General features: G+C 46.8%; 1 protein-coding gene across 2 annotated transcripts in view; it reads left to right on the top strand.

Moving 5' to 3' along the window:
• Nucleotides 1–26926, top strand: part of ANKHD1 (ankyrin repeat and KH domain containing 1) — a 411439-nt gene that overhangs the window by 377455 nt on the left and 7058 nt on the right. Inside the window, exons 30-34 of one of the 2 annotated variants that reach the window (XM_063928239.1) lie at nucleotides 4913–4954; nucleotides 5718–5891; nucleotides 6120–6371; nucleotides 10513–10688; nucleotides 13092–13256. In XM_063928239.1, the coding sequence (XP_063784309.1) occupies nucleotides 4913–4954; nucleotides 5718–5891; nucleotides 6120–6371; nucleotides 10513–10688; nucleotides 13092–13256 (809 nt within the window). The remainder of the gene's footprint in view (nucleotides 1–4912; nucleotides 4955–5717; nucleotides 5892–6119; nucleotides 6372–10512; nucleotides 10689–13091; nucleotides 13257–26926) is intronic. The other variant, XM_063928240.1, reaches the window with a different exon arrangement.

The raw sequence follows: 26926 nt of genomic DNA on the forward strand, positions 1-26926 counted from the left end.
CGGGAGATAAGGCTGTCGTGAAAACGAGAGAGGGGGGGCACTATTGGCAGCTAAATTATAAACAGCAGCTATAAAAGGGAGTAACACTTATAGAAGGTTATCCCTATATATATATATATATATAGCGCTCTGGTGTGTGCTGGCAAACTCTCCCTCTGTCTCCCCAAAGGGCTAGTGGGGTCCTGTCCTCTATCAGAGCATTCCCTGTGTGTGTGCTGGGTGTCGGTACGATTGTGTCGACATGTATGAGGAGGAAAATGATGTGGAAGCAGAGCAATTGCCTGTGTTAGTGATGTCACCCCCTAGGGAGTCGACACCTGACTGGATGGTTGTATTTAAAGAACTACGTGACAATGTCAGCACTTTACAAAAAACTGTTGACGACATGAGACAGCCGACAAATCAATTAGTGCCTGTCCAGGCGTCTCAGACACCGTCAGGGGCGATAAAACGCCCGTTACCTCAGTGGGTCGACACAGACCCAGACACAGATACTGAGTCCAGTGTCGACGGTGAGGAGACAAACATAATGTCCAGTAGGGCCACACGTTACATGATCACGGCAATGAAGGAGGCATTGAACATTTCTGACACTACAAGTACCACAAAGAAGGGTATTATGTGGGGAGTAAAAAAAACTACCAGTAGCTTTTCCTGAGTCAGATGAATTAAATGAGGTGTGTGATAAAGCGTGGGTTTCCCCCGATAAAAAAGTGCTAATTTCTAATAAATTATTGGCACTATACCCTTTCCCGCCAGAGGTTAGGGCGCGTTGGGAAACACCCCCTAGAGTAGATAAAGCGCTCACACGTTTATCTAAACAAGTAGCGTTACCGTCTCCTGATACGGCCGCCCTCAAAGAACCAGCGGATAGAAGGCTGGAAAATATCCTGAAGGGTATATACACACATACTGGTGTTATACTGCGACCAGCAATCGCCTCAGCCTGGATGTGCAGTGCTGGGTTGGCGTGGTCGGATTCCCTGACTGAAAATATTGATACCCTGGATAGGGACAGTATATTACTAACTATAGAGCATTTGAAGGATGCATTACTATATATGCGTGATGCACAGAGGGATATTTGCACCCTGGCATCAAGAGTGAGTGCTATGTCCATTTCTGCCAGAAGAGCGTTATGGACGCGACAGTGGTCAGGGGATGCGGATTCCAAACGACATATGGAAGTATTGCCGTATAAAGGGGAGGAGTTATTTGGGGCCGGTCTATCGGACCTGGTGGCCACGGCAACGGCCGGAAAGTCCACCTTTTTACCCCAGGTCACCTCTCAGCAGAAAAAGACACCGTCTTTTCAAACTCAGTCCTTTCGTTCCCATAAGTACAAGCGGGCAAAAGGCCACTCATTTCTGCCCCGGGGCAGAGGAAGAGGAAAAAGACTGCACCAGGCAGCCTCTTCCCAGGAGCAGAAGCCCTCCTCTGCTTCTGCCAAGTCTTCAGCATGACGCTGGGGCTTTACAAGCGGACTCGGACACGGTGGGGGCCCGTCTCAAAAATTTCAACGCGCAGTGGGCTCACTCGCAAGTGGACCCCTGGATTCTGCAGGTAGTATCACAGGGGTACAAACTGGAATTCGAGACGTCTCCCCCTCGCCGGTTCCTGAAGTCTGCTCTACCAAAGTCTCCCTCCGACAGGGAGGCAGTTTTGGAAGCCATTCACAAGCTGTATTCCCAGCAGGTGATAATCAAGGTACCTCTCCTACAACAGGGAAAGGGGTATTATTCCACGCTGTTTGTGGTACCGAAGCCGGACGGCTCGGTGAGACCAATTTTAAATCTAAAATCCTTGAACACTTACATAAAGAGGTTCAAATTCAAGATGGAGTCACTCAGAGCAGTGATAGCAAACCTGGAAGAAGGGGACTATATGGTGTCTCTGGACATCAAAGATGCTTATCTCCACGTCCCAATCTACCCTTCTCACCAAGGGTACCTCAGGTTTGTAGTACAAAACTGTCATTATCAGTTTCAGACGCTGCCGTTTGGGTTGTCCACGGCACCTCGGGTCTTTACCAAGGTAATGGCCGAAATGATGATTCTTCTTCGAAGAAAAGGCGTTTTAATTATCCCTTACTTGGACGATCTCCTGATAAGGGCAAGGTCCAGGGAACAGTTAGAAGTCGGAGTAGCACTATCTCAGTTAGTGTTACGTCAGCACGGGTGGATTCTAAATATTCCAAAATCGCAGCTGATTCCAACAACACGTCTCCTGTTCCTAGGAATGATTCTGGACACAGTCCAGAAAAAGGTGTTTCTCCCAGAGGAGAAGGCCAGGGAGTTATCCGAGCTAGTCAGGAATCTCCTAAAACCAGGCCAGGTGTCAGTGCATCAGTGCACGAGGGTCCTGGGAAAAATGGTGGCTTCTTACGAAGCGATTCCATTCGGAAGATTCCATGCAAGAACGTTTCAGTGGGATCTTCTGGACAAATGGTCCGGATCGCATCTTCAGATGCATCAGCGGATAACCCTGTCGCCAAGGACAAGGGTGTCTCTTCTGTGGTGGCTGCAGAGTGCTCATCTACTAGAGGGCCGCAGATTCGGCATTCAGGATTGGATCCTGGTGACCACGGATGCCAGCCTGAGAGGCTGGGGAGCAGTCACACAGGGACGAAATTTCCAGGGCTTGTGGTCAAGCATGGAAACATCTCTTCATATAAACATTCTGGAACTAAGGGCCATTTACAATGCCCTAAGTCAAGCAAAACCCCTGCTTCAGGGTCAGGCGGTATTGATCCAATCGGACAACATCACGTCAGTCGCCCACGTAAACAGACAGGGCGGCACGAGAAGCAGGAGGGCGATGGCAGAAGCTGCAAGGATTCTTCGCTGGGCGGAGAATCATGTGATAGCACTGTCAGCAGTGTTCATTCCGGGAGTGGACAACTGGGAAGCGGACTTCCTCAGCAGACACGACCTTCACCCGGGGGAGTGGGGACTTCATCCAGAAGTCTTCCAAGAGATGGTAAACCGTTGGGAAAAACCAAAGGTGGACATGATGGCGTCCCGTCTCAACAAAAAACTAGACAGATATTGCGCCAGGTCAAGGGACCCTCAGGCAATAGCGGTGGACGCTCTGGTAACACCATGGGTGTACCAGTCAGTGTATGTGTTCCCTCCTCTGCCTCTCATACCAAAAGTACTGAGAATCATAAAAAGGAGAGGAGTAAGAACTATACTCGTGGTTCCGGATTGGCCAAGAAGGACTTGGTACCCGGAACTTCAAGAGATGCTCACGGAGGAACCGAGGCCTCTACCTCTAAGAAAGGACCTGCTCCAGCAGGGGCCTTGTCTGTTCCAAGACTTACCGCGGCTGCGTTTGACGGCATGGCGGTTGAATGCCGGATCCTGAAGGAAAAAGGCATTCCAGAAGAAGTCATCCCTACCCTGATAAAGGCCAGGAAGGATGTAACCGCAAAACATTATCACCGCATTTGGCGAAAATATGTTGCGTGGTGTGAGGCCAAAGAGGCCCCTACAGAGGAATTTCAACTGGGTCGCTTCCTACATTTCCTGCAAACAGGACTGTCTATGGGCCTAAAATTAGGGTCCATTAAGGTTCAAATTTCGGCCCTGTCGATTTTCTTCCAAAAAGAACTGGCTTCAGTGCCTGAAGTCCAGACGTTTGTCAAAGGGGTACTGCATATACAGCCTCCTTTTGTGCCCCCGGTGGCACCGTGGGATCTCAATGTGGTTTTGGGGTTCCTAAAATCACATTGGTTTGAACCACTCACCACTGTGGAATTAAAATATCTCACATGGAAGGTGGTAATGCTGTTAGCCCTGGCTTCAGCCAGGCGTGTCTCAGAATTGGCGGCTTTATCTTATAAAAGCCCTTACCTGATTTTTCACACGGATAGGGCAGAATTGAGGACTCGTCCTCAATTTCTCCCAAAGGTGGTTTCGGCGTTTCACGTGAGCCAGCCTATTGTGGTGCCTGCGGCTACTAGGGACTTGGAGGACTCCAAGTTGCTGGACGTAGTCAGGGCCCTGAAAGTATATATTTCCAGGACGGCTGGAGTCAGGAAATCTGACTCGCTGTTTATCCTGTATGCACCCAACAAGCTGGGTGCTCCTGCTTCTAAGCAGACGATTGCTCGTTGGATTTGTAGTACAATTCAGCTTGCACATTCTGTGGCAGGCCTGCCACAGCCAAAATCTGTAAAAGCCCATTCCACAAGGAAGGTGGGCTCATCTTGGGCGGCTGCCCGAGGGGTCTCGGCTTTACAACTTTGCCGAGCAGCTACTTGGTCAGGGGCAAACACATTTGCTAAATTCTACAAATTTGATACCCTGGCTGAGGAGGACCTGGAGTTCTCTCATTCGGTGCTGCAGAGTCATCCGCACTCTCCCGCCCGTTTGGGAGCTTTGGTATAATCCCCATGGTCCTTACGGAGTCCCAGCATCCACTTAGGACGTTAGAGAAAATAAGAATTTACTTACCGATAATTCTATTTCTCATAGTCCGTAGTGGATGCTGGGCGCCCATCCCAAGTGCGGATTGTCTGCAATACTTGTATATAGTTATTGTTACAAAATTCGGGTTATTATTGTTGTGAGCCATCTTTTCAGAGGCTCCTTCGTTTATCATACTGTTAACTGGGTTCAGATCACAGGTTGTACGGTGTGATTGGTGTGGCTGGTATGAGTCTTACCCGGGATTCAAGATCCTTCCTTATTATGTACGCTCGTCCGGGCACAGTATCCTAACTGAGGCTTGGAGGAGGGTCATAGGGGGAGGAGCCAGTGCACACCAGCTAGTTCAAGCTTTTACTTTTGTGCCCAGTCTCCTGCGGAGCCGCTATTCCCCATGGTCCTTACGGAGTCCCAGCATCCACTACGGACTATGAGAAATAGAATTATCGGTAAGTAAATTCTTATTTTTCCATTTTGCATAGAATGCTATGATGCTCATGTGGTTTCTGGAAATTCCACCACTGGTGAGTAAATATTGATGCCTTTTTAATGTGTGCATTTTCAGTTCCACTATATTTGTATTTTTTCTTTGAAGTAAAATACCGTGGTAACATGCAAAGTAACACCACCTTCTTCTAGGATAGTATTACTGTGGTGATCATACACCTGGAAATGACCAAAACCCCACAAGGGTACAATTAGTCATTAACCTACCAGTATGTACCTGGAGGAGACACGCACGCACTGGGAGAATATACAAACGCCAAAGAGTGCTCTGCTCTAGTTTTCCGTGAACCTATGGCCTTAGTTGTACGAGACACCAATGCTAACAGGTGCGCTACTATGCCCCTGAACATTTTGTTTCATCCAGAAATGCTGTGTTGAAACTAGTTGGGGGAAATTAAATTGTTATCGCAGCAATCTCCTGTCTTAAGTGATGGGAGATCGCAGAGGCGATATTCATTTGATGCTGGTTATCGCGGCTATTAGTGTCTGGTTTATCCGTGTAAAGCAGCTAAACCTGACTAAAGTAATGGTCGCAATCGTGAAAAGTGACGTTTAGGTAACCTTTCACACATTTCAGATGAAATGGCCAGTGCCAGCAGCTATTCTTTCCTGACAGGAGCAACAGTTGAATAGCTCAGTTGGGGCGGCAGGAGAGACAGCTGCTGGCGCTAACAATTAAATTCCCCCTATTGAAAGAAGAGTAATATTTAATGTGAGAAAACGGTATAGTTCTATTTTTAAGGTACAATTGTACATAAACTTGATTGGTTTTTTTCATAGCTGCATCGTTTGATGGTTCAGATCCCTGCTCATTACCCACTTCAATGCCGCTGACCAATTTTACAGCAAATCTCCATGCGAGTCAAGTGTTTTTGCAAGGACCCAGTGTTGGCACGCCCAGCTTTAGTAGGCAGCATTTTTCTCCACATCCTTGGACAAATTCTTCAAGCTCATGTATGTATTTGCCTTTGTATATCTAAACTTTAATGTATTTTCACACAAGTTTCAAATCCCAGTGTTCTAATGATTGCATGTTTTCGGCAGGTTCTCTTGCCTAAATTTTAAGTACATACACTTCACGTTGAGATATATGTTCTTAAGCAGTTGAGTTTGTTTTGCATCATGAGATAGTGTCAGTGAACCTTGTTTTGTGTACTGTAATTTTTATATATACTATTTCAGGTGAGTCTCCTGTTCCATCAGCTTCTTCTGGTTCATCTCCACCTTTGTCATCTGTATCCTCTCCTCCTTCGCTGGGTCAAATGCAGCCAGTTAATTTGACAAATGATCGCAAAATACCACCTCCGATTGGAACAGAGAGATTAGCACGAATCCGTCAAAGCGGCTATTTTACATCTTGTGCAGTGGGAAACACCTTTTCAGCCCCTGTTGGACACACTGGCATATGGTCATTTGGCATGAACAGTGGATCAGGTAGATATGCAAATGAATATATAATGAGCCCAGAAAAATGATGAAGTGGTTTTATATGATTGAACTAGTAGAGTGAGAGTGTAAGACTTAGACATAGAATATTTAATAGTTCACCTGCCCCAGGTTCACCTGTCCGGGGACCCTACTCGGCTTTGAACGCATATGAGATGCGTTTGCATGTCCCCAGTCCCCTCAGCGGTGCCCGAGACCTGTACTGTGTGTGCGTGGGACGGGGACATGCGATCGCATCTCACGGATACAAAAGCGTTTGCTGGGTGGCGACACCGTGTTGGGCGGACGCGGCTACTAACCGAGTTGGGTTTAGGATGGCTGCCCTGTGCCTGACTGCAGAAGCAGGGAGGCATCCACAAATCAGCGATGCAATAGCGTTGTGATCACATCACTGCTGGGTGTTTGCGTGCTGGGCGGCCTTGCCCTGTTCTGTGTGGCCCCCAGCATGTGATTGGAGCAAGTTGCAGTTTTGCTACAATCGCAAAACTGCTACTGAAGCTGAATGAGGGCCTAAATTCTTTACCTGTCATATTCTGAATGCAGTTTTGTCAGCATCTAATTCTCCTCCCAGTATGTTTCTGGATTGTGGGAGGAAATCTGAGTGTGATCGCTGCATGGCTTTAGCGCCTCTGCCTTCTAGCTCTTACTAAATGTAATACTTGAATAACTCATCCCTCAAGGGCATTGAAGCAGCATTGTGTTGGAAATAGGGTGTGACTGACATGCTGTGAAAGGGGTAGCATTTCTTGTGGCATTTCTAATGTTTCGCAAGTATTAGATTGCCCCCAGTGCCCCTCTCATCTCTGAATGGTATGCATACTAGTGGAAACATACTTTTGTTTCCTTATTTGAAGCCCCTATTTTGCCTTTTTAATTATGAGAAAGTAAAATATGAAATCATAAGATTAATTTTGTTGCTTGGTTTTGCAGCAAGCTCCTAAGACATGTCTAAAACTTAAGTTAGCCTGTAGTGAACACTGGTTCTGAGCAAATGAACTACCACTGAATTATTGTCCACGTTTGGCCTCCAACCTTCACCACACTAAATTTATTTTCCAGTTCCAACATTGTTGGTATAATCAGAAACTTGCTGAACAATTCCTCAGAACACACCCAACCATATTAGTGGGAATAAGTGAACAGATGCTTCACATCTGTCTTTCATAGCCAGTCAGTTAAATTGCACAGCAAGCCCTCTCCAAACATTACATCACAATCTGACTGCACGTATTCTAGGAAGTACGCCAAAGGCTCTAGTGGGTAGAATGGAAACCTTTAAGCACAGTGGCCTTACACAGCACAGAGACCAAGATTCTCCTTTTCTCCACGCAGAAACAGTTATTCTCTGAAAACAGTCTAATAAAACCAAACATTTTGTAGTGCAGGAGCATTGTCAGGATCCACAGAAAATGATGATGGTATTCAAACCGCGTGGTCACACATGTGTTTTAATTATCATGCAGTCAGGAGAGAGCCTCTGTATTCCATATCATGTGAACACCTGTTAATTATAACGGCTGGGTTGTGATGTCTGAGACATTTATGGAGAATTGATTTCGGAAGTTACAATTGGAGGGATGCTTCTTATTTTTGTATAGTGTGCCATGCATGATGTGTTCAGTTGCATCCCCTCAGTACTTGAGTTACCATGGAAACTACTTGAGCCTGGTCATTGCAGAACGCTTAATATCAATAAAGCAATGGTGAACACACCACAGTGACAGCGAGCTTCCAGTTCCATTTTTCAAACTTTTTAGATCTCCAATTATGTGATTTTTACATCTTGCATAAATCAAGCAAGATGCTTACCAATGTTCACAGGTGTTACTGTTTTGCCAAACTTCTAGGTGTGTGATATACAGTATCGTCTAAATATTCACCATTCTAATTATTTTATTTTTGTTCTTTACAACCGCTAACACATTGGGATCATCTGTGGAGTAAGACTTCAGAAACAAAACATGTCATCTTATGTTTTTATTGAATATGTGATATCGCTAGTTTCTGTGAATATGCTTACAGTAACTGTGCCCGGGTCACAGTCACGCTGTCCAGCCCACCATGGGGTATATTCAATTGAAGTCTGATCCATTCCAACATTCATTTGTTGGAATGGATCCGACCTGGGCTTTTCAATGTCATCTCAATTCGACTTTTAAAAAAGTCGAATTGAGATGCGGGAGCTGAGACAGGGGAGAGCCGCGCTACAGCAGCGGCTATATAGCAGCTGCTGTAGCGCTGCTGTCCCCCGTCTGCCTGCGGCTCCCCCTTTCCCCCCCCTCAGTCTCTCTGCCTCTCCCCGTCCCCGCATCACAGCTGCCGCTCACGGCAGCGTCCACCCGGCTCCAGCAAGTGAGGTCTCGCTTGCTGGAGCCGGGTGGATGCTACTGTGACATTCTCTGGTGCTGCACTTCCCATCTGGCTGCCCGCGGCTCTCCCAGTCTCTGCTCCCGCATCTCACTTCGACTTTTTTTTAAAGTCGAATTGAGATGGTCAAAAAGGGGCCCAGTTTTCGACACAAGCATGCGGATCAGCAGCTATTCCGCCGATCCACGTGCTTTTCCACAAGTCGAATTCCTCGACTTGTCGAATAATTTGGGGTTAGATTGAATAGGTCGGAACACTTTCCGACCTAAAAAAGTCGAAAACTGACGTCTTTTCGACAGATGGCAGCTTTCGACTTCAATTGACTATACCCCCATATGTGGTTTAAATGTCAATCCTGGGGGGTTAGTCAGGGCTGCAGCGAGTATTCTTGTTTAATTACTAGAATTATTTTCTTATGGTTTTGACATTCCCGGGAATGAATACGGTGACTGTAACGATCACTTAATGTGGAGGTTACGTCCCAGCGCCATGACAGATGTGCTTCAACTAGCATAAATAAAAATGAATTTAGATATCTAAAATTTAGGAAAACTATGTAAGGACATTGTGTGCTGCCAGATTAAAAAGGAAATTTTATGAGTGTAGAAATAAAATGCCTTGAGTGTGTTTGTATAAATGTATTTAAAACGACAATATCGGATCCTGGGCTGCAGTGCCTTGATGAGTAAAGCCAGGTTCTGCGCCTAAGGCTCAGTATGTGCACTGCAAGTGTATCACCATAATTTTAAAGGTCAAGTAAACGTAATAGAAATGCTTGTATTCAAAGTGAATGAGGTCCTAACTTCCTTGTGGTACAGTGTAGATGCTACAGCAGCCGCCCCCAGTTCCAGAAAAGACCCCACAAGCAGCTACAGTCAGTGAGCTGCTGGAGGGATTTAACCAGCCTGCCGATTTCCACACTGGAGCTCTGACGTGGCATCGGGACATCTGCCCAGGGATCTTCTCTCTCTCTCTCTGATGCATCCCAAGGAGGTGGTCAGATCTTCCAGAGTTCTTCTGAGAGAAGATTATGAGAGGGAGAGGGGAAAAATTAACTCTTTCCTTACTAAACTTTCAAATAGCTGGGAGTGGCCAAGGGCTGGACTTTCAACACAATCAACCTTGTGCACAGAGGAGAACAATCCCATCTGTCAGCTGGTTACAATGTTAAACCTTTCAGGTGGATGCACATACACAATGCATGCATTCTCCTGACTTGGTTAATGGGACTGGGGCTGGATTTTACAGTACCTCAAATATTTACATATGTTGATCATATTCTGTAATTTTTAATTTTAAAACCTGCGATCCTTACATGAAGTTGGGTGGTCAAAAATTGCATTATAAACATTTCTAAGAAGTTACAGATTCCCCGCCTGTAGCTTCTTAGCAAATAAATAATCCAACCGTCTGGTAACTGCCAATATAAACAATGTGTGTTTTTAACCAGATATATTTTTAGTTAAGCAAATATGATAGTTTATAACATTTGCCCTTAACAGGGAAAACTCCCCTTCCCTAAACACCATTGTTAGCAGGCTCATGATTGTTGTTCTGTTACATCGGACGCTGCATTTCTTTTGGAGAATTGTTTTTTTTTTTTTTAAGTTGTGTGACCCCATTTTTAGTTGACCAGGATGTGCCATCAAATCATTCCAGAAAATATTGCATGCAAATCCTAGTAGCGCACATTTTATATTGCTCTTTATTACATTCTACGGTTTTAAAGACTCACAATCATTTGTTTCGTCTTTTCATGCAGAAGGGTTTCCTGGTTGGTCTCAGCCAGTTATGGGTACCCATGCTATGCATCAGCCTCTACCAGACAACACTGTGTTCTCACAGCACCAGCAAATGGAAAGAGACGAATCGGGCATGTTAAATCCTTCCAATTTATTCCATCAACCGATACCGAGCACTGTTGTTGATTTTTCTAAAGTAAGAGCTTACATACTCTGTTATATGCAAGAAAGGAATTACAATCTGCTAATGTCAGCTTTTTTTTTGTTTTCTTTCTCGAATTAAAAAAAGAATAAATAAAAATTTCCAAAAGAAAAAAAAAAAAGCCATGATACAAGGGACATATACCAATTACAATTTGGGATTGAATATACTGTATAAAACTGTATTGAAATGCACCAAATAAATGTAACGGGATGTAATTACTTTACCAGCGGTCGAGATCCCGGCGGTCAGGATACTGTCGCTGAAATCCCGACCGCTAGAAACTGTCAGTCAGCAAGCCGACTTACAGGGACCATTCCCGCTTTGTTACGCTGGACTCCCTATCCCCTCCCCGGCATTCTGGCGGCAGGGATCCTGTCTTCGGTATGCTGCTGACCGCCTGTATCCCGGTCACCAGCATCACATACCCAACGTAACATATCAAGGCAATAAGTGGTTACATAGCCCATAAAGTTTTCATTTATTAGAATAATGGTACAAAAATTTTTCATGTTACCTCTTGGCCTATGAGAGGCCTGGCTAACGTGGTTCTCCAGTTGTTGTGAAACTACAAGTCCCATCATGCTTTACCAGCTAATTTTTGGGAGGGTTTGCTGGGACTTGTAGTTTCACAGTAGCTGGAGACCACAGGTTGTCCAGGCCCTGGCCTATGGTTTCACTTTTTTGTAGCATAATCCTCCAGTGATGATTATTAATTATCCATAATAATAGTGCATTTGTGACAGGGAAACACCATTTTGCTTTACCAGTTGAAATTAGTTCAGTCTGCATATTGTATCATAGACAGCTTCTTGAGTTTTATTATTGTACATAATGGTCACCTAATTCAAAATAAGCAAATATCATTCTGAGGTCACAGCTCCTAACATTTCCATAATTGCCTTTTACATTGCTTCAAATACATTTGTGATTTTGAAATAGTGGGGACTTGTAATATATTTTAAAACAGACTGATTTTTGTATGAACTGGTCTGCACCACCTTATGTTTGGCGACTTATGTAGACCAGGATAATGGTGAATGACCCAAGATAATGAGTACGGGTAATAGAACAATGACGTGGATCTAATGGTTTTCTGGATTGCCTGTTTTCAGTATTGAGAATGGAGAAAAAAATGTGTTGTTGGCAGCCCTTTTACCCAAGTTATTCACTTTAACATTAATATAGTGTGGAGAAGAGAATTGTGCTGTAGCATGCTTCTGAGAATAGCTTCTACTGTATGTGACTGTGGCAGCCAAGGTAGCCACACTCGCAAACTAAATCATTAATAGCTCATTATAAAAATGAAAAATAAAACAAACAAAAAAAATGTTGTATGCAAGTTGCCTATTTATTTGTGTTCACGGTAATAAAAGCACATTGGGGGTAATTCCAAGTTGATCGCAGCAGGAAAGTTTTTAGCAGTTGGGCAAAACCATGTGCACTGCAGGGGAGGCAGATATAACATGTGCAGAGAGTTAGATTTGGGTGGGGTGTGTTCAAACTGAAATCTAAATTGCAGTGTAAAAACAAGCAGCCAGTATTTACCCTGCACAGAAACGAAATAACCCACCCAAATCTAACTCTCTCTGCAAATGTTATATCTGCCCCCCCTGCAGTGCACATGGTTTTGCCCAATTGCTAACAAACTTGCTGCTGCAATCAACTCAGAATTACCCCCATTGGCCAGAATGCAAACTTGTACATGATTTGCGGTCCGCCCATTCTCTATCTCTACATACACTTTGTGTGCTTGTCATTATTATACGTACAGGTTGAGTATCCCAATTCCAAATATTCCGAATAACGGATTTTTTTTTGAGTGAGAGTGAATTAGTGAAACCTTTGTTTTCTGATAGTACAATGTAAACAAACTTTGTTTAATACACAGTTATTAAAAATATTGTATTAAATTACCTTCAGGCTGCGTGTATAAGGTGTATATGAAACAAATGCATTCTCTATTTAGACTTGGGTCCCATCGCCATGATATCTCATTATGGTATGCAATTATTCCAAAATACGGAAAAATCCAATATCCAAAATACTTCTAGTCCCAAGCATTTTAGATTAGGGATACTGAACCTGTATATGCTTTGTGCAAACTCTACATAACCCAACTTGCATCTCATGCCGACGACTTTACATTGCCCGTACTTGCGTACACACAGTCCCGGAGCATGTGTAGTGCAGAATCCTATAAGAGACGCTGTGCCATGTTATGTACAGTTAGACGTTCATCGTGCCCAATGTGTCTTCAAATACTTAACCAAATTTTGAGATTGTAGCTTTTAATATTGAGGATCCTCTTTATGTGTTATGATATATTGTAATTGGTTTGAGGAATTTTAAATTGCTTATATAACTAGGTTAAAAAAAATGTATTTACTTTTTTAGGGTGTCCCACTTTCTATGTATGGTGGTAAAATGATAACTTCTCATCAACAATTGACTGAAATTCCAGGAGCTCCAATATTTAATGGTCTCAACACACATGATGCTACGTGGAGTCCATTGGTTAAAGTTGTTCCTAATTCAGCAGAGTGTACAGATGCTCACAAGGTACTTCAATTGTCTAATAATTTTGTGCAGTTGTACCAAGGAAAAATAAAAGCAACATACAGTAACTACTGTTATAATATTTGTGTGAATATATAAATGTACAAGGTCTGTACATGTGGCAAACGGAAGCCAACTAGGAGATCCAGAAGTTTCATTCAAAATAAATCCTCAATACTATTTTAAGGTCAAAAGCTCTCTTGTCCCATATTCGAATAGTATACTGCAAAGTATACCTGCCCTCTCCTTGCCGTGTTCCTGTCTAAGATAAAAGCTGCTTAGTTTCTGCCTAAACAGAGCACATCACTCTCAAAAACATTGAGGTGGTCCAAGGGGTGTAGTACGGCATGCCGGCGCTCGGGCTCCCGGAGACCAGCATACCGGGAGCCCGACCGCCGGCATACCGACAGCGTGGCGAGCGCAAAGGAGCCCCCCACGAGGGAGAATAGTTGTCGGTATGCCGGGTGTCGGTATGCCGGCGCCGGTATACTGTGCGCCGGGATCCCGACATTCGGCATACAGAAGACCACCCGGTCCAAGATGGGGTTTTGGCCACATCCATTGGTTTTTCCATGATAGAGGAGGTGGACATTGCAACTGCAGTTCTGCATGCCTTGACTGATGGGAGTCCTGAATCCTTGAAATGTGTCACACCTGAAATATTATGCATCTAAAAGGAGGTACACACGTACCGATGTGTGCTGAACGATCTAGCACAGAACACTCAGTACACATCTCTCCATCGTGCTGTGTGCTGAGCAAGTGGCGGTGGAGGGCGCTCACTTGGGTGTGGTATAGCAGATACAGTGCCTAGTTAGAGTTATAGGCCCTACACACTTAAAGATTATCTGTCCAATCTGGCTGATTGGAAAGAAAATCTGACAACGTCTGGGAGCAAATGACAATCAACCATTTGCTCCCAAAATCCAGAAAATAGACAAAAACTGTTGTTCAGATAAATTGGTTTAATGAAAGAAACTTAACTAATTTGTCTAAAAGACCATTTTTGTCTGTTTTCCAGTATTTGAGAGCAAATGGTCAATTGTCATTTGCTCCCATACATTACCAGATTTTTGTTCCAACCAGAAAGATTGGACAGATAATCTTTAAGTGTGTAGGGCCCTTTAGACAGTCAATAGATAGACACTACATGTTAGACAGTCAAAAGGTCGGCATGAAAATGGTCGCTTTAAAAAAGGTATTTTTGTCGATATAAAAAGGGTTTGTTACCTGTTGGGGCCTGAGGACGGGGCTTATGCTCCGAAACGTTGCCTGGTAATACAAGTTTTTATTAGCTATTGAAAATGTCTCCAGTGCCGTTGTTTGTGAAAGAATGTGGATATACTATGATCAGGCACGGAGGCTGATTGAAGTTTTCTATGCAGAGTGCCGGCTGGTGTGTGTGTGTGTGTGTATAGGTATGTATATGTGTGTGTGTGTGTGTGTGTATGTATGTGTGTATATATCACAAGAAAAATATGCAGGCTGATATTTGAATTGCCTATCTCAGTCTGCGTATTTTACATGTGATACTAGGTGCTTCATCGCGCCCTACGGGCGCTCTTCACACCGTCGCAAGGGGCTACGCCCCCTTAACCCTTGCATGCCTTTCTGGGGTTTAATATTTGTATTATATGGAGTATTACCTGCATTCCTTTGTTAGTGGTTAAATATTGCACAATGAAAGGGCGTGCGGTGGTGAAGGAGGCGCAGCCCCTTGCGACGGCGTGAACAGCACCTGCAGGGCACGATGTACAGAATGTAGCGGGTGCGGGGGGGACCGCGGATGGTGTCTGTAGATGCTGCGGGTTGAGTGGGGGGCAGAAGTGGGAGTGGGGCCCGGATGGGGAAGGTTTGGGAGGTGGTGGGGGAGGGGCAGAGGAGTGAGGGCTGCAGATGGGGGAGGGGTCCGGAGGCACTGCAGGTGGGGGAGGGGCAGGGGTGCCACGGGTAGGAGAGGGGCAGGTGTGGGGATGTTGTGGATGGGTGAAGGGTTCCGGAGGTGCTGTGGGATGGGAAGGGACAGGAGTGCCGGGGGTGGGGTAGGGGACCGCAGGCACCATGGGTAGGGTAGGGGCAGGTACGGGTGGTGCGGCGGATGGGGAAGGAGGTCCGGAGGTGCTGCAGGTGGTGGAGGGGCAGGTGCGGGGGTGCCATTGGTGGGGGAGGGGTGGGTGAGGGGGGGACCGCGGATGGAGGAGGGTGTCTGCAGATGCTGCGGGTGGAGGGGGGCAGGTGTGGAGGGAGACATATAAGGGGGGTGAATGGTGGAGGGGGCCTGGAGGTGCTCTGGGTGGTGAAGGGGCGGAGGAGTGGGAGCCGCGGGAGGTGTAGAGGGTCTGGAGGCACAGCATGTGGGGGAGGGGTGGAGTGCCGCATGTGGTGGAGGGGAAGGTGCGGAGGTGTGGTGCATTGGGGAGAGGTCTGGAGGCGCTGCGGGTACTGTACCTGCCAAAAAGGTAGTTGGAGGGTATGCAGTAACAGGGTCAGAACAGGGTTGACGGGGCCAGGACAGGGGTGACAGGGTCAGAACAGGGGTGACGGTGCCAGGACAGGGGTGACAGGGTCAGAACAGGGGTGACGGTGCCAGGACAGGGGCGACGGGGCCAGGACAGGGGCGACGGGGCCAGGACAGAAATGACAGGTACAGAATAGGGGTGACAGGGCCAGGGTAGGGGCGGCAGGACAAGGACAGGGGTGACGGGGCCAGTATAGGGTTGACAGGGCAAGCACAGGGGTGACAGGGCCAGGATAGGGGTAACAGGGCCAGCATAAGGGTGACAGGGTCAGGATAAGGGTGAAAGGGCCAGGATAAGGGTGAAAGGGCAAGGCCAGGGGTGACAGGGACATGACAGAACACAGGGCACGGGAGAGATTGGTATTAGGGACAAAACAGTGGTGACAGACAGATGTGTCTTACCGGAGTCACTGCTGCTGGCTGCTGCTGTTCCACTCCAACCTGTTAGGATCTGCTGCTGGTGGAGACCTGGCATGGCTGACTCTCTCAGGCTGGAGTCCTGTTTCCTCTGCCCGTCCGCATCCCTCCCCCCCTCCTCAGTCACACACCGCAGACCTCGCGCAGCTGCCGGGCACTGTGGTAAGGGGAGACTGGAAATGACTGGTTAGCCCCCAGAAGATGCTGCGGCTGGAGGGAGGAGGGGGTCATAGCATGCACGTGGCGCGGACCTCGCGGCTGCCGGGCACTGTGGTAAGGGGAGACTGGGAGTGACTGGTTAGCTCCCAGGAGACGCTGCGGCTGGAGGGAGGAGTGGGTCGGAGCCTGCAAGCAGCTCGGATTTCTGCAGCGCTACCCGCCAGCTAAAGTGTGTGAATAAGCTGGGCGCACCTCACTGCGGGTGGCAGCGCTGCAGCTAGCGGTGGGGTTGCCGGGGCTGGAGATAACAGAGGCAATACGGAACCAGCACAGCGGCAAGTGCCCCACAAAACTGCTAAGAAGCGTGGAGTGTGCCAGAAAGTGACGCTCCTCCGCGCCAGAGAGACCCTGCTGAGTATGCCGATGTGGGGGGTCAAGCACACAGTGAGCCGGTGCCCGTCTGTCTGTATGACATACCCCTCACACACCCCCATACCTTCCAAATGTCCCGATTTTCGCGGGACAGTACCATTTTTTGGGGTCCGTCCCGCTGTCCCACCCGCGGGTCGCAGTGTCCCGCGGTGGGGAAGGGGGGGGGGGGGCAGTTGGAAAGCTACTGTACTCGCTGTTCTGCTTAGCAGAGCAGCGGTGAATAGTGGAGACAGAGGGAGAGGGGGCACCAGGGGGTACGGATTAAGGGGGGGTTCCAGCAGCAGAGCCGGATTAAGGGGGGGGGCAGGGGGTATGTACCGTTGGCCCCACAGTTTTAGGTGTCCCCCCGACTGGAGTAGCTCTGTCCCAGCTCAGAAGCTCCCCCCCCCCCCCCCGTCCTGCCAGCAACAACGGCAGCATTGTGCTACAGTCAGCACACGCTGCTGCGTATTGGCATGTCTGTGGTGTTGCAGGGAGGCAGCAGTCTCCCTGCTTTCTTCTGCCTGTGCAGGTGTGTAAAGGGGAGCGACCACCTCCTCTGGATTTAGCCCTAGTTGAGGGGCCAAAATCCCATTCAAAAAAAAAAACAACAACCGGAATTTGCATAAGGGGGCGTGGCCGCGCGGGCGCGATTAGGCCACGCCCCCAACCCCACAGCAGGCACAGCAATGAGATATGGCTCCCCTGTCTCAAGTGCCCTGGGCCCCCCGGACTCATAATCAGCCCCTGGGGGCATGCCAGCAGCTCACAGAGCACTGGGCATGCCCCCTCACTGACGAAAACGGGGGCCCTCCCGTGAAGCCACGCCCCCTTTTCGCTGAGTGTGTGTGTGTATGTGTGTGTGTGTGTGTGTGTGTGTCCCTCCTTCTGCCTGAAGAAAGCTCCTGCAGAAAGCTGGGAGGTATGCACCCCTGCCTGTGCCATGCCCATACCATCTGCTCCTGCTCCAAGTATCCTATAGATTTACCCAGATCTGTGACTCATTTGACTAACTCCGCCCACTGTTTTGACTCCGCCCAGCGTTAGCAAATGAAGCACAAAGTCACAGATCTGGGCTATTATATAGGAGATTCTATATATTAGGATTTATTTTATGTTTCTCATACGTCCTAGAGGATGCTGGGGACGCTTCAAGAACCATGGGGTATAGACTGGATCCGCAGGAGACATGAGTACTTTAAGACTTTGAATGGGTGTGAACGGACTCCTCACTCTATGCCCCTCCTCCAGATTCCAGTTAGATTTTGTGCCCAGTGAGACTGGATGCACTCTGAGGAGCTCTCCTGAGTTTCTCTGAAAAAGACTTTTGTTAGGTTTTTTATTTTCAGGGAGACCTGCTGGCAACAGGCTCCCTGCATTGTTGGACTGAGGGGAGAGAATCAGACCTACTTCTGGGAGTTTCAAGGCTCTGCTTCTTCGGCTACAGGACACCATTAGCTCCAGAGGGTCTGATCGCTAGGTACGCCTAGATGCTCGTTCCCGGAGCCCGCCGTCACCCCCCTTGCAGAGCCAGAAGTCGAGTGAGTAGAAGATCAGAAGACTTCAGTGACTGCTTTGAGATACCGCACAGCGGCCGCGCTGCGCACCATGCTCCCACACACACACAACGGCACTACAGGGTGCAGGGCGCGGGGGGGGGGGGTGCGCCCTGGGCAGCATAAATCCTCATTTAAGTGACTGGCAAAAGTGGTAGATAGTGCCTGGGCACTGAATCCGAACCCCCGCCAGTATAAATATTTTAAGAATAGCGGGGCTGAAGCGCGCCATTAAGGGGGCGTGGCTCAGCCCTCACAGCTCATCAGTGCCATTTTCTCTTCACAGAGCTGCAGAGACGCTGGTCCTGTCCTCCTACACTGCTGTACAAGTAACAGGGTGCAAAATGGGGGGGGGGGCACAGTTAAATTGGTGCTGGTTTAATAATAATAAAAGCGCTAACAGGTCTGAGGCATTGGGTAAACCGTTTCAGTACCGGGATAGGCGCTGGGTTGTGAGCTGGCAAACTCCCTCTGTGTTTCTCTGACAGGCTTTACTGTGGGTCTGTCCCCTATAGCCCCAGTGTGGTTGTGGGTGTCTGTACACGTGTGTCGGCATGTCTGAGGCTGAGTGCTCTTCCCAGGAGGAAGCTGGAGTGGGGACAGAAAAGACTGTGGGAGTGACCCTGTCGGCACCGCTGATTGGGTAAATGTTTTGAATGAGAATGTGGCTCTATTAAATAAGAGATTGCATAAATCTGAGACTCTGAACCAGGCATGGAAAAAATCCATGGAGGATGTGTTGTCACAAGTCCATACCCCCTTGGGGTCACAAAAGCGTTCATTAACCCAGATAGCAGATACAGATACCGACACGGACTCTGATTCCAGTGTCGACTATAGTGATGCCAGATTAAATCCTAAACTGGCTAAGAGCATTCAGTACATGATTGTGGCGATAAGACGTGTTACGTATCTCGGAAGACCCTACGGTTCCTGATACAAGGGTCTGTATGTATAAAGGAAAGAAACCTGAGGTAACGTTTCCTCCCTCTCATGAACTGAACACGCTTTTTGAACAGGTCTGGGAAAATCCTGACAAGACGTTTCAGATTCCCAAGAGAATTCTGGTGGCATATCCGTTCCCTTCTGGGGATAGGGATAAGTGGGAGTCATCCCCCACTGTAGACAAAGCCCTATTACGGCTGTCCAAGAAGGTGGCGCTTCCGTCTCCTGACACGGCGGCCCTAAAGGATCCTGCGGATCGTAAGCAGGAAAATACATTAAAATCCATTTGTCACTACGGGTACGCTGCTCAGTCCTGCCGTTGCATCGGCATGGGTGAGTAGCGCTATTGAAAAGTGGGCAGATAACTTGTCATCTGAGATAGATACCCTGGATAGGGATAACATTCTTTTGACACTGGGTCATATCAGGGATGCTGCAGTCTATCTAAAGGAAGCTGCGAATGGAATGCTGATGCTGACTCTAAGGAGGCTATGGAGTCTCTGCCGTATAAAGGTGGTGTCTTGTTTGGTGACGGCCTCGCTGACCTGGTATCTAAGGCTACCGCAGGTAAGTCATCATTTTTACCTTATGTTCCTGCACAACAAAAGAAAACGCCCCACTATCAGATGTAGTCCTTTTGGCCCAATAAATACAAAAAGGACGAGGGTCTTCCTTCCTTGCTGCTAGAGGAAGAGGAAAGGGAAAAAGATCACCAGCTGTGGCAGGTTCCCAGGAGCAGAAGTCCTCTCCGGCTTCTGCCAAATCCACTGCATGACGCTGGGACTCCTCTGCGGGAGTCCGCACCGGTGGGGGCACGTCTCCAACTCTTCAGTCAGGTCTGGATTCGTTCGGGCCTGGATCCTTGTGTATTAGAAATAGTGTCCCAAGGGTACAAACTGGAGTTTCAAGACGTTCCCCCTCCGATTTTTCAAATCTGCCTTACCAGCTTCTCTTCCGGACAGGGAGGTAGTATGCGATGCAATACAAAAGCTGTGTCAAAATCAAGTCATTGTCAAGGTGCCCCACGTTACAACAGGGAGAAGGTTTTTATTCGAGCCTCTTCGTGGTCCTGAAGCCGGACGGCTCGGTCAGACCAATTCTGAACCTCAAATCCCTCAATTTCTATCTGAAAAAATTCAAATTCAAGATGGAATCTCTCCGAGCAGTGATCTCCAGTCTGGAGGAGGGGTATTTTATGGTGTCAGTTGACACAAAGGACGCCTACTTACACATCCCCATATATCCTCCGCATCAAGTTTACCTGAGGTTTGCTATTCAGGATTGTCATTACCAATTTCAAACGTTGCCGTCTGGTCTGTCCACGGCTCTGAGGGTTTTCACCAAAGTTATGGCGGAAATGATGGTTCTCCTGCGCAAGCAAGGAGTCACAATTATCCCGTACTTGGACGATCTCCTGATAAAGGCGAGATCCAGGGACCAATTACTGCAGAACATTACAATTTCCCTGACCGTTCTGCAACAGCATGGTTGGCTCCTAAACTTGCCAAAGTCACAGTTGAGTCCGACAAAACGACTGTCGTTTTTGGGAATGATTCTGGACACAGATGTACAGAGAGTTTTTCTTCCAGAAGAGAAGGCTCTAGAAATTCAGAGTTTGGTCAAACAAATTCTGAAGCCAGCGAGAGTGTCAATCCATCAATGCACTCGAGTGCTGGGGAAGATGGTGGCGGCCTACGAGGCCATTCCATTTGGCAGGTTCCATGCCAGAGTGTTTCAGTGGGATATGTTGGACAAGTGGTCCGGATTAGGGAGGCCAATCCCAGGATCGGGATCGGCGGGATCCTGGGATTTGGGCCTAAAAATGCCGGGATTTGAATCCCGGGATTGGAGCATCCAATCCCGGGATTCACTGGATTACACTGCGCATGCGCGGGAGGGTGGGTGTGTAAGTAATACTACTTACAATTAGGCGGGCGACAGCCATAGACAAACGCTGAATGCGGCGGCACTTCAAATGTGGCGCCGGCCACCAGCCAATCAGAGCTGGTGGACCGGCAGCCAATCAGGGCAGCTAGAGGGGCGCAGGTTCAGGATTCGGGATTCAGGATTGGTTCCTAGTGACAACGGATGCGAGTCTCCGAGGCTGGGGAGCAGTCACACAGGGGGAAACTTTCCAAGGAAGATGGTCAAGCCAGGAAATTTCTCTACACATAAACGTTTTGGAGTTAAGGGCCATTTACAACTGCTTTCTTCGAGCGGAACGTCGTCTTCGCAAACCTGCCCGTCCAGATCCAGTCGGACAATGTGACAGCTGTGGCGCACATAAACCGCCAGGGCGGAACAAAGAGCAGAGCGGCAATGGCGGAGGCCACAAAAATTCTCCACTGTGCGGAAAGACATACAAGCGCTCTGTCGGCAATATTCATTCCAGGAGTGGACAACTGGGAAGCAGACTTACTCAGCAGACACGATCTCCATCCCGGAGAGTGGGGTCTTCATCAAGAGGTCTTCGCAGAAGTGACATGTCTTTGGGGAATTCCTCAAATAGACATGATGGCGTCCCGCCTCAACAAGAAACTTCAGAGATATTGTTCCAGGTCGAGAGACCCTCAAGCAATAGCAGTGGACGCCCTAGTGACACCATGGGTGTTTCAGTCGGTGTACATGTTCCCTTCGCTTCCACTCATTCCAAAGGTGCTGAAGATCATAAGAAGAACAAAGGTTCAGACAATCCTCATTGTTCCGGGCTGGCCATGAAGGGCTTGGTATCCAGATCTTCAGTAATTACTCATGGGAGATCCCTGGCCTCTTCCTCTACGAGAGGATCTGTTACAGCAGGGGCCGTGTGTGTTCCAAGACTTACCGCGTCTTCGTTTGACGGCTTGGCGGTTGAACGTCGTATCCTAGCCCGAAAGGGTATTCCCAGTGAAGTCATTCCCACACTTCTTCAGGCTAGAAAAAAAGTGACGGCGAAACATTATCACCGTATTTGGAGGAAATATGTGTCTTGGTGTGAATCCAAGAAGGCTCCTGCGGAAGAGTTTCAGCTAGGTCGGTTTCTCCATTTTCTGCAAGCAGGTGTGGATGCGGGTCTAAAGTTAGACTCAATTAAAGTGCAAATTTCGGCCTTATCAATTTTCTTTCAAAGAGAATTGGCCTCCCTTCCGGAAGTTCAGACTTTCGTGAAAGGTGTGCTGCACATCCAACCTCCATTTGTGCCCCCAGTGGCACTATGGGATCTTAACGTGGTGTTACAGTTCCTTCAATCTCATTGGTTTGAACCTCTACAGAAGATAGAGCTGAAATTTCTCACGTGGAAAGTGGTCATGCTGTTGGCCTTGGCATCCGCAAGGCGGGTGTCTGAGTTAGCGGCCTTGTCTCACGAGCCCTTATTTAATCTTCCATGAAGATAGAGCGGAGTTTAGGACTCGTCATCAGTTTCTACCGAAGGTGGTTTCAGCGTTCCACATAAACCAACCTATTGTGGTGCCTGTGGCTACGGCCGCCTTCGCTGAGTCAAAATCCCTCAATGTGGTTAGGGCTTTGAAGATTTATGTCGCTAGGACGGCTCAACTTAGGAAAACAGACGCTCTGTTTGTCCTGTATGATACCAACAAGAGTTGGGCTCCTGCTTCTAAACAGACTATTGCACGCTGGATCTGTACGATTCAGAATACTCATTCTACGGCTGGATTGCCGATACTGAAGTCAGTGAAGGCCCACTCTACCAGGAAGGTGGGCTCATCTTGGGCGGCGGCCCGGGGGGTCTCGGCGTTACAGCTTTGCCGAGCGGCTACTTGGGTGGGTTCAAACACCTCTGCAAAATTCTACAAGTTTGATACCCTGGCTGAGGAGGACCTCATGTTTGGTCAGTCAGTGCTGCAGAGTCGTCCGCACTCTTCCGCCCGTTCTGGAGCTTTGGTATAAACCCCATGGTTCTTGAAGCGTCCTCAGCATCCTCTAGGACGTATGAGAAAATAATATTTTAATACCTACCGGTAAATCCTTTTCTCTTAGTCCGTAGAGGATGCTGGGCGCCCGTCCCAGTGCGGACTCTAGCTGCAGTACAGGTTGTGTTTCTGTTCTGGTTAGCCTGTTGCTGCCATTGTTCATACCGTTGACTGGACTTATGTAAATTGCCATGCTATACGGTGTGTTTTGTGGTGTGAGCTGGTATGTATCTCACCCTTAGTTTAACAATAAATCCTTTTCCTCGAAATGTCCGTCTCCCTGGGCACAGTTCCTATAACTGGCGTCTGGAGGAGGGGCATAGAGGGAGGAGCCAGGTCACACCCATTCAAAGTCTTAAAGTGCCCATGTCTCCTGCAGATCCCGTCTATACCCCATGGTTCTTGAAGCGTCCCCAGCATTCTCTACGGACTAAGAGAAAAGGATTTACCGGTAGGTATTAAAATCCTATTTTTGATGTTTGTCATTTGCTCGTTTAAACCTGTTGTGACAATATGAGTAAATCATCCCACTTTTTTTTTCCTCTTTTCTCCTTCCAGTGTAATTGGGGTATATTCACACCAACTCTTTTTTTTCTGCATTTTTAATACAGTTACAATATTTTGAATGTTTGTTTTTGTGATTGAGCCCCTGAAATAATTTTGGGAAATATCCCTTAGTAGCAATTCTTCTTACATGTTCATATTCACTGCTGCAGACAAGTAGGGGAAAGCGAGTATATCTGCTGTTGTGGTAGAGATTGTGCAGAAGCTGTTTCTGACATTGTTTTTGACTAATACACATACTTCCAACAGTCCCAACTATTCAGATACGGTTCCTGCTGCAGTGTCCCTCGTGTGGGGTGCGGCTGGGGGCAGGTTGTGACCGCAAAGCATTGGTGATCCCTAAACAAATGCACTGTATGTAAGCAGTGCAGGGGGCACTGGGCACGTCCCTTAAATGATGAAAACGGGGGGACGCGTTGAGAGGCCACTACCTCCTACGCGAGGCCATTTCCCCATTCAGATGAAGCCACATCCCCTTTTTGGCGCCGCTTGCCTAAGGCACGCAGGAGTGTTTGTCAGCTGCTGAATTGTTGGAAGGTATGCTTATAGATTTTTTTTTTTAAAAAACCTCCCTCACTGCTTCCACCCCATATGATGATTGAGGAACCTGCTGAGAACCCTCTGTGAATCCCTAGTCATTCCTCTTTCCTCAGGAACCTATATAAAATATTTACTGATGGTGACTGCAATATTGTGGAAGAAACCATGATTTAGAGGCGTCTATACTAGTTATATTTGTTTAGAAATCCAATTCAATATAAAATCATTTTACTTACACAAGATTATTAACAAACTACACCAACATATATCTCTTTGCTTATTGCAATATATCTCCCAGCTCAATGTCTCCAATCATCACAAGAGCTGCGTCTCTCATCCTCACTCTTAACCTGCTACCATGCATGGTTACAGGACTTTTTTCAGGCTGCACCAACTCTTTGTGAATACCCTTCCATGTGCCATAAGTCTCCAAACCTTCCAGTTTTTCCAGAAAACACATCTTCAGCAAGCTTATATTCAAGAACCACCCACATAACCTCCATTAGCTATCCTACCCAATTACATCACACCTTTACAGCCCACGCATAATTTACATATTTTCTTTCTTCACTTTCACATCCCGCTGACCCTTAGCCAACATTCCTGTGTGACTGGATCATACAGCCCACCAAAAACCTCTGCAATCTGGCTGGGCCAATATCCTGTATCAATGCACGATTCACTATTTCCTTGTAAGCAGTTGTCTGTCTGTTATTACCCTGTTTTGTTTTATTACTGTTTGTTTCCAAATTTGAAGCATAGAATATGATGGCCCTATATAAGTAACTGTTAATAATAAATCAGGGTCACTCTTGGAATGAATTCAAACCAGCATAGACACATCAGGCAATATGCCAAACTCCCCTACCTCTCAAAAGGAGGGTGGGTTGTCACCAGTATAGCATGAAAAAGTGGAACAAATGTACTGTACATGCACTGTACACAATAAGATTCTGCAGGAAAAGTCACTTTGTTTTGGTAATTACACAAGTCTCATACAGTACAGTATTTCATGAATGGCACTCACCGACGCACTCCTTTTCTTCATTTCCCTGTGAGTTTCTTTGGGGGTTTTCTTTTATTTGTTTGTTTTTGGGGGGGCTTTCTTTTTTTTCTTATCTTTTTGCAACATTTATAAGTAATGCAGAAAACATCTATAGTTCACTAAATTCAAAAAATGACAATTAACTTTGGCCTTAAATTTCAGTCATAAGGAAGGGAGGTAGGGAATGATGGTTTCTGACTACTAATTATAGGGGTCGTCTCACACAAATAATTTTTTTTTTAAATGATCAAGCAAGCAGGGCTGGACCACTCCACATGCATTGACACTGCGCTGATTAACATAATATGACGCTTGTATATTGTGTGTGACTGAGTCTGTATGTGGATCAGAACGGAACTTGTATTGGAAAAAAGCTGTGGCTGCTGCATTGTAGCACTTTGTATACAGATTCAGAGGCTCAGTCGCATACAGATAAACAAATTAATCAGCACAGTCTCCGCGTGCAAACGACAAGAAATTATCCTGGCGCAAAACGTAGTGATATTCAGATTGGTGTGGAATATTAGCCACCAAGCCTGAAGGAGGTATGCCAGTCCTTAAGCAAACATACAAATGAAAGAATTCAGGTTGTGCTCAATTGCAAAATCATACAGTAGAATGTAAATCCATTAAAAGAGCAGTCCTAACAAATAAATCCTACACTCTGAATTTTAAATCACTTGTTAATCATATCCATGATAAACTGATATTAGTATCTGTAATGTAGTTTACTTAGAGGTTTAGGTTCCCAGTCTGCACAGATGAAGGGAGTTCCTCCACAAGCTGTGTGTTTCTCACACAATCTCTGGCTCCACGTAACAGGAATATATAAAGTGCAGTGCAGATACTGAGAAATAAGAGATGTAACAGCAACTGATCTCTCCATATTTTAAATGTTTTTCTCTGTACGAAGGAGAAACGCGTTGACTAAGATGAATTTTTGGCAAAAAAAAATGCCCGACGCTAGAAGACTCGCGCGACCTGGCATGCCAAGGGGTGTTGTTTGGCATGACTGCAGCAAAGATGTATGAGAACATATCTGTGTGTTATTGCTAGTGACACCTTGTCAATAGTCATATGAAAAGTGCAGACCGTAAAACCAAAACTTAGTCCACTAGAGTAACTATATATTGTTTGTGCTGAGGCATCAATAGCATTTATGGTGGGTGAGCAGCAGCAGGGTCACATTTAAGACTGGAGGTTGATCTTCCTAGGTCTACCTGCTATACTTGATCCATTGCTTGTGTATAGCTGTTCCTGAATACGGGAAGATGTGCAAATTCCCCATGTAAGTTCCAAGGCTATGAATTTAAAAGCATCCATCTTAATGGCCATAGAATATCAATATTCTCATAGTAAGAAAGTTTAAGCTTGCGACCAGTGCCTTCTTACCTTTTTGTCTGTTATTACCCAGTCTTGTTTTGTTCTCCGTTGTAAAGATCAATGAAATTTGCTTGTGCTAAATGTTAATAAATAAATGTTAACATGTAATTATGTAGGCTTCTTTCTCTAATCTGAAGCGGTCAACAAATGGGAGAATTGCCTAGGTATCTGGTTATGGTGTGTGACCGTGGAGGTATTACATGGCTCCTTGTAGAGTCCTATGC

Source organism: Pseudophryne corroboree, chromosome 6 (genome assembly GCF_028390025.1).
Source record: "Pseudophryne corroboree isolate aPseCor3 chromosome 6, aPseCor3.hap2, whole genome shotgun sequence".
NCBI classification, from domain to species: domain Eukaryota; kingdom Metazoa; phylum Chordata; class Amphibia; order Anura; family Myobatrachidae; genus Pseudophryne; species Pseudophryne corroboree.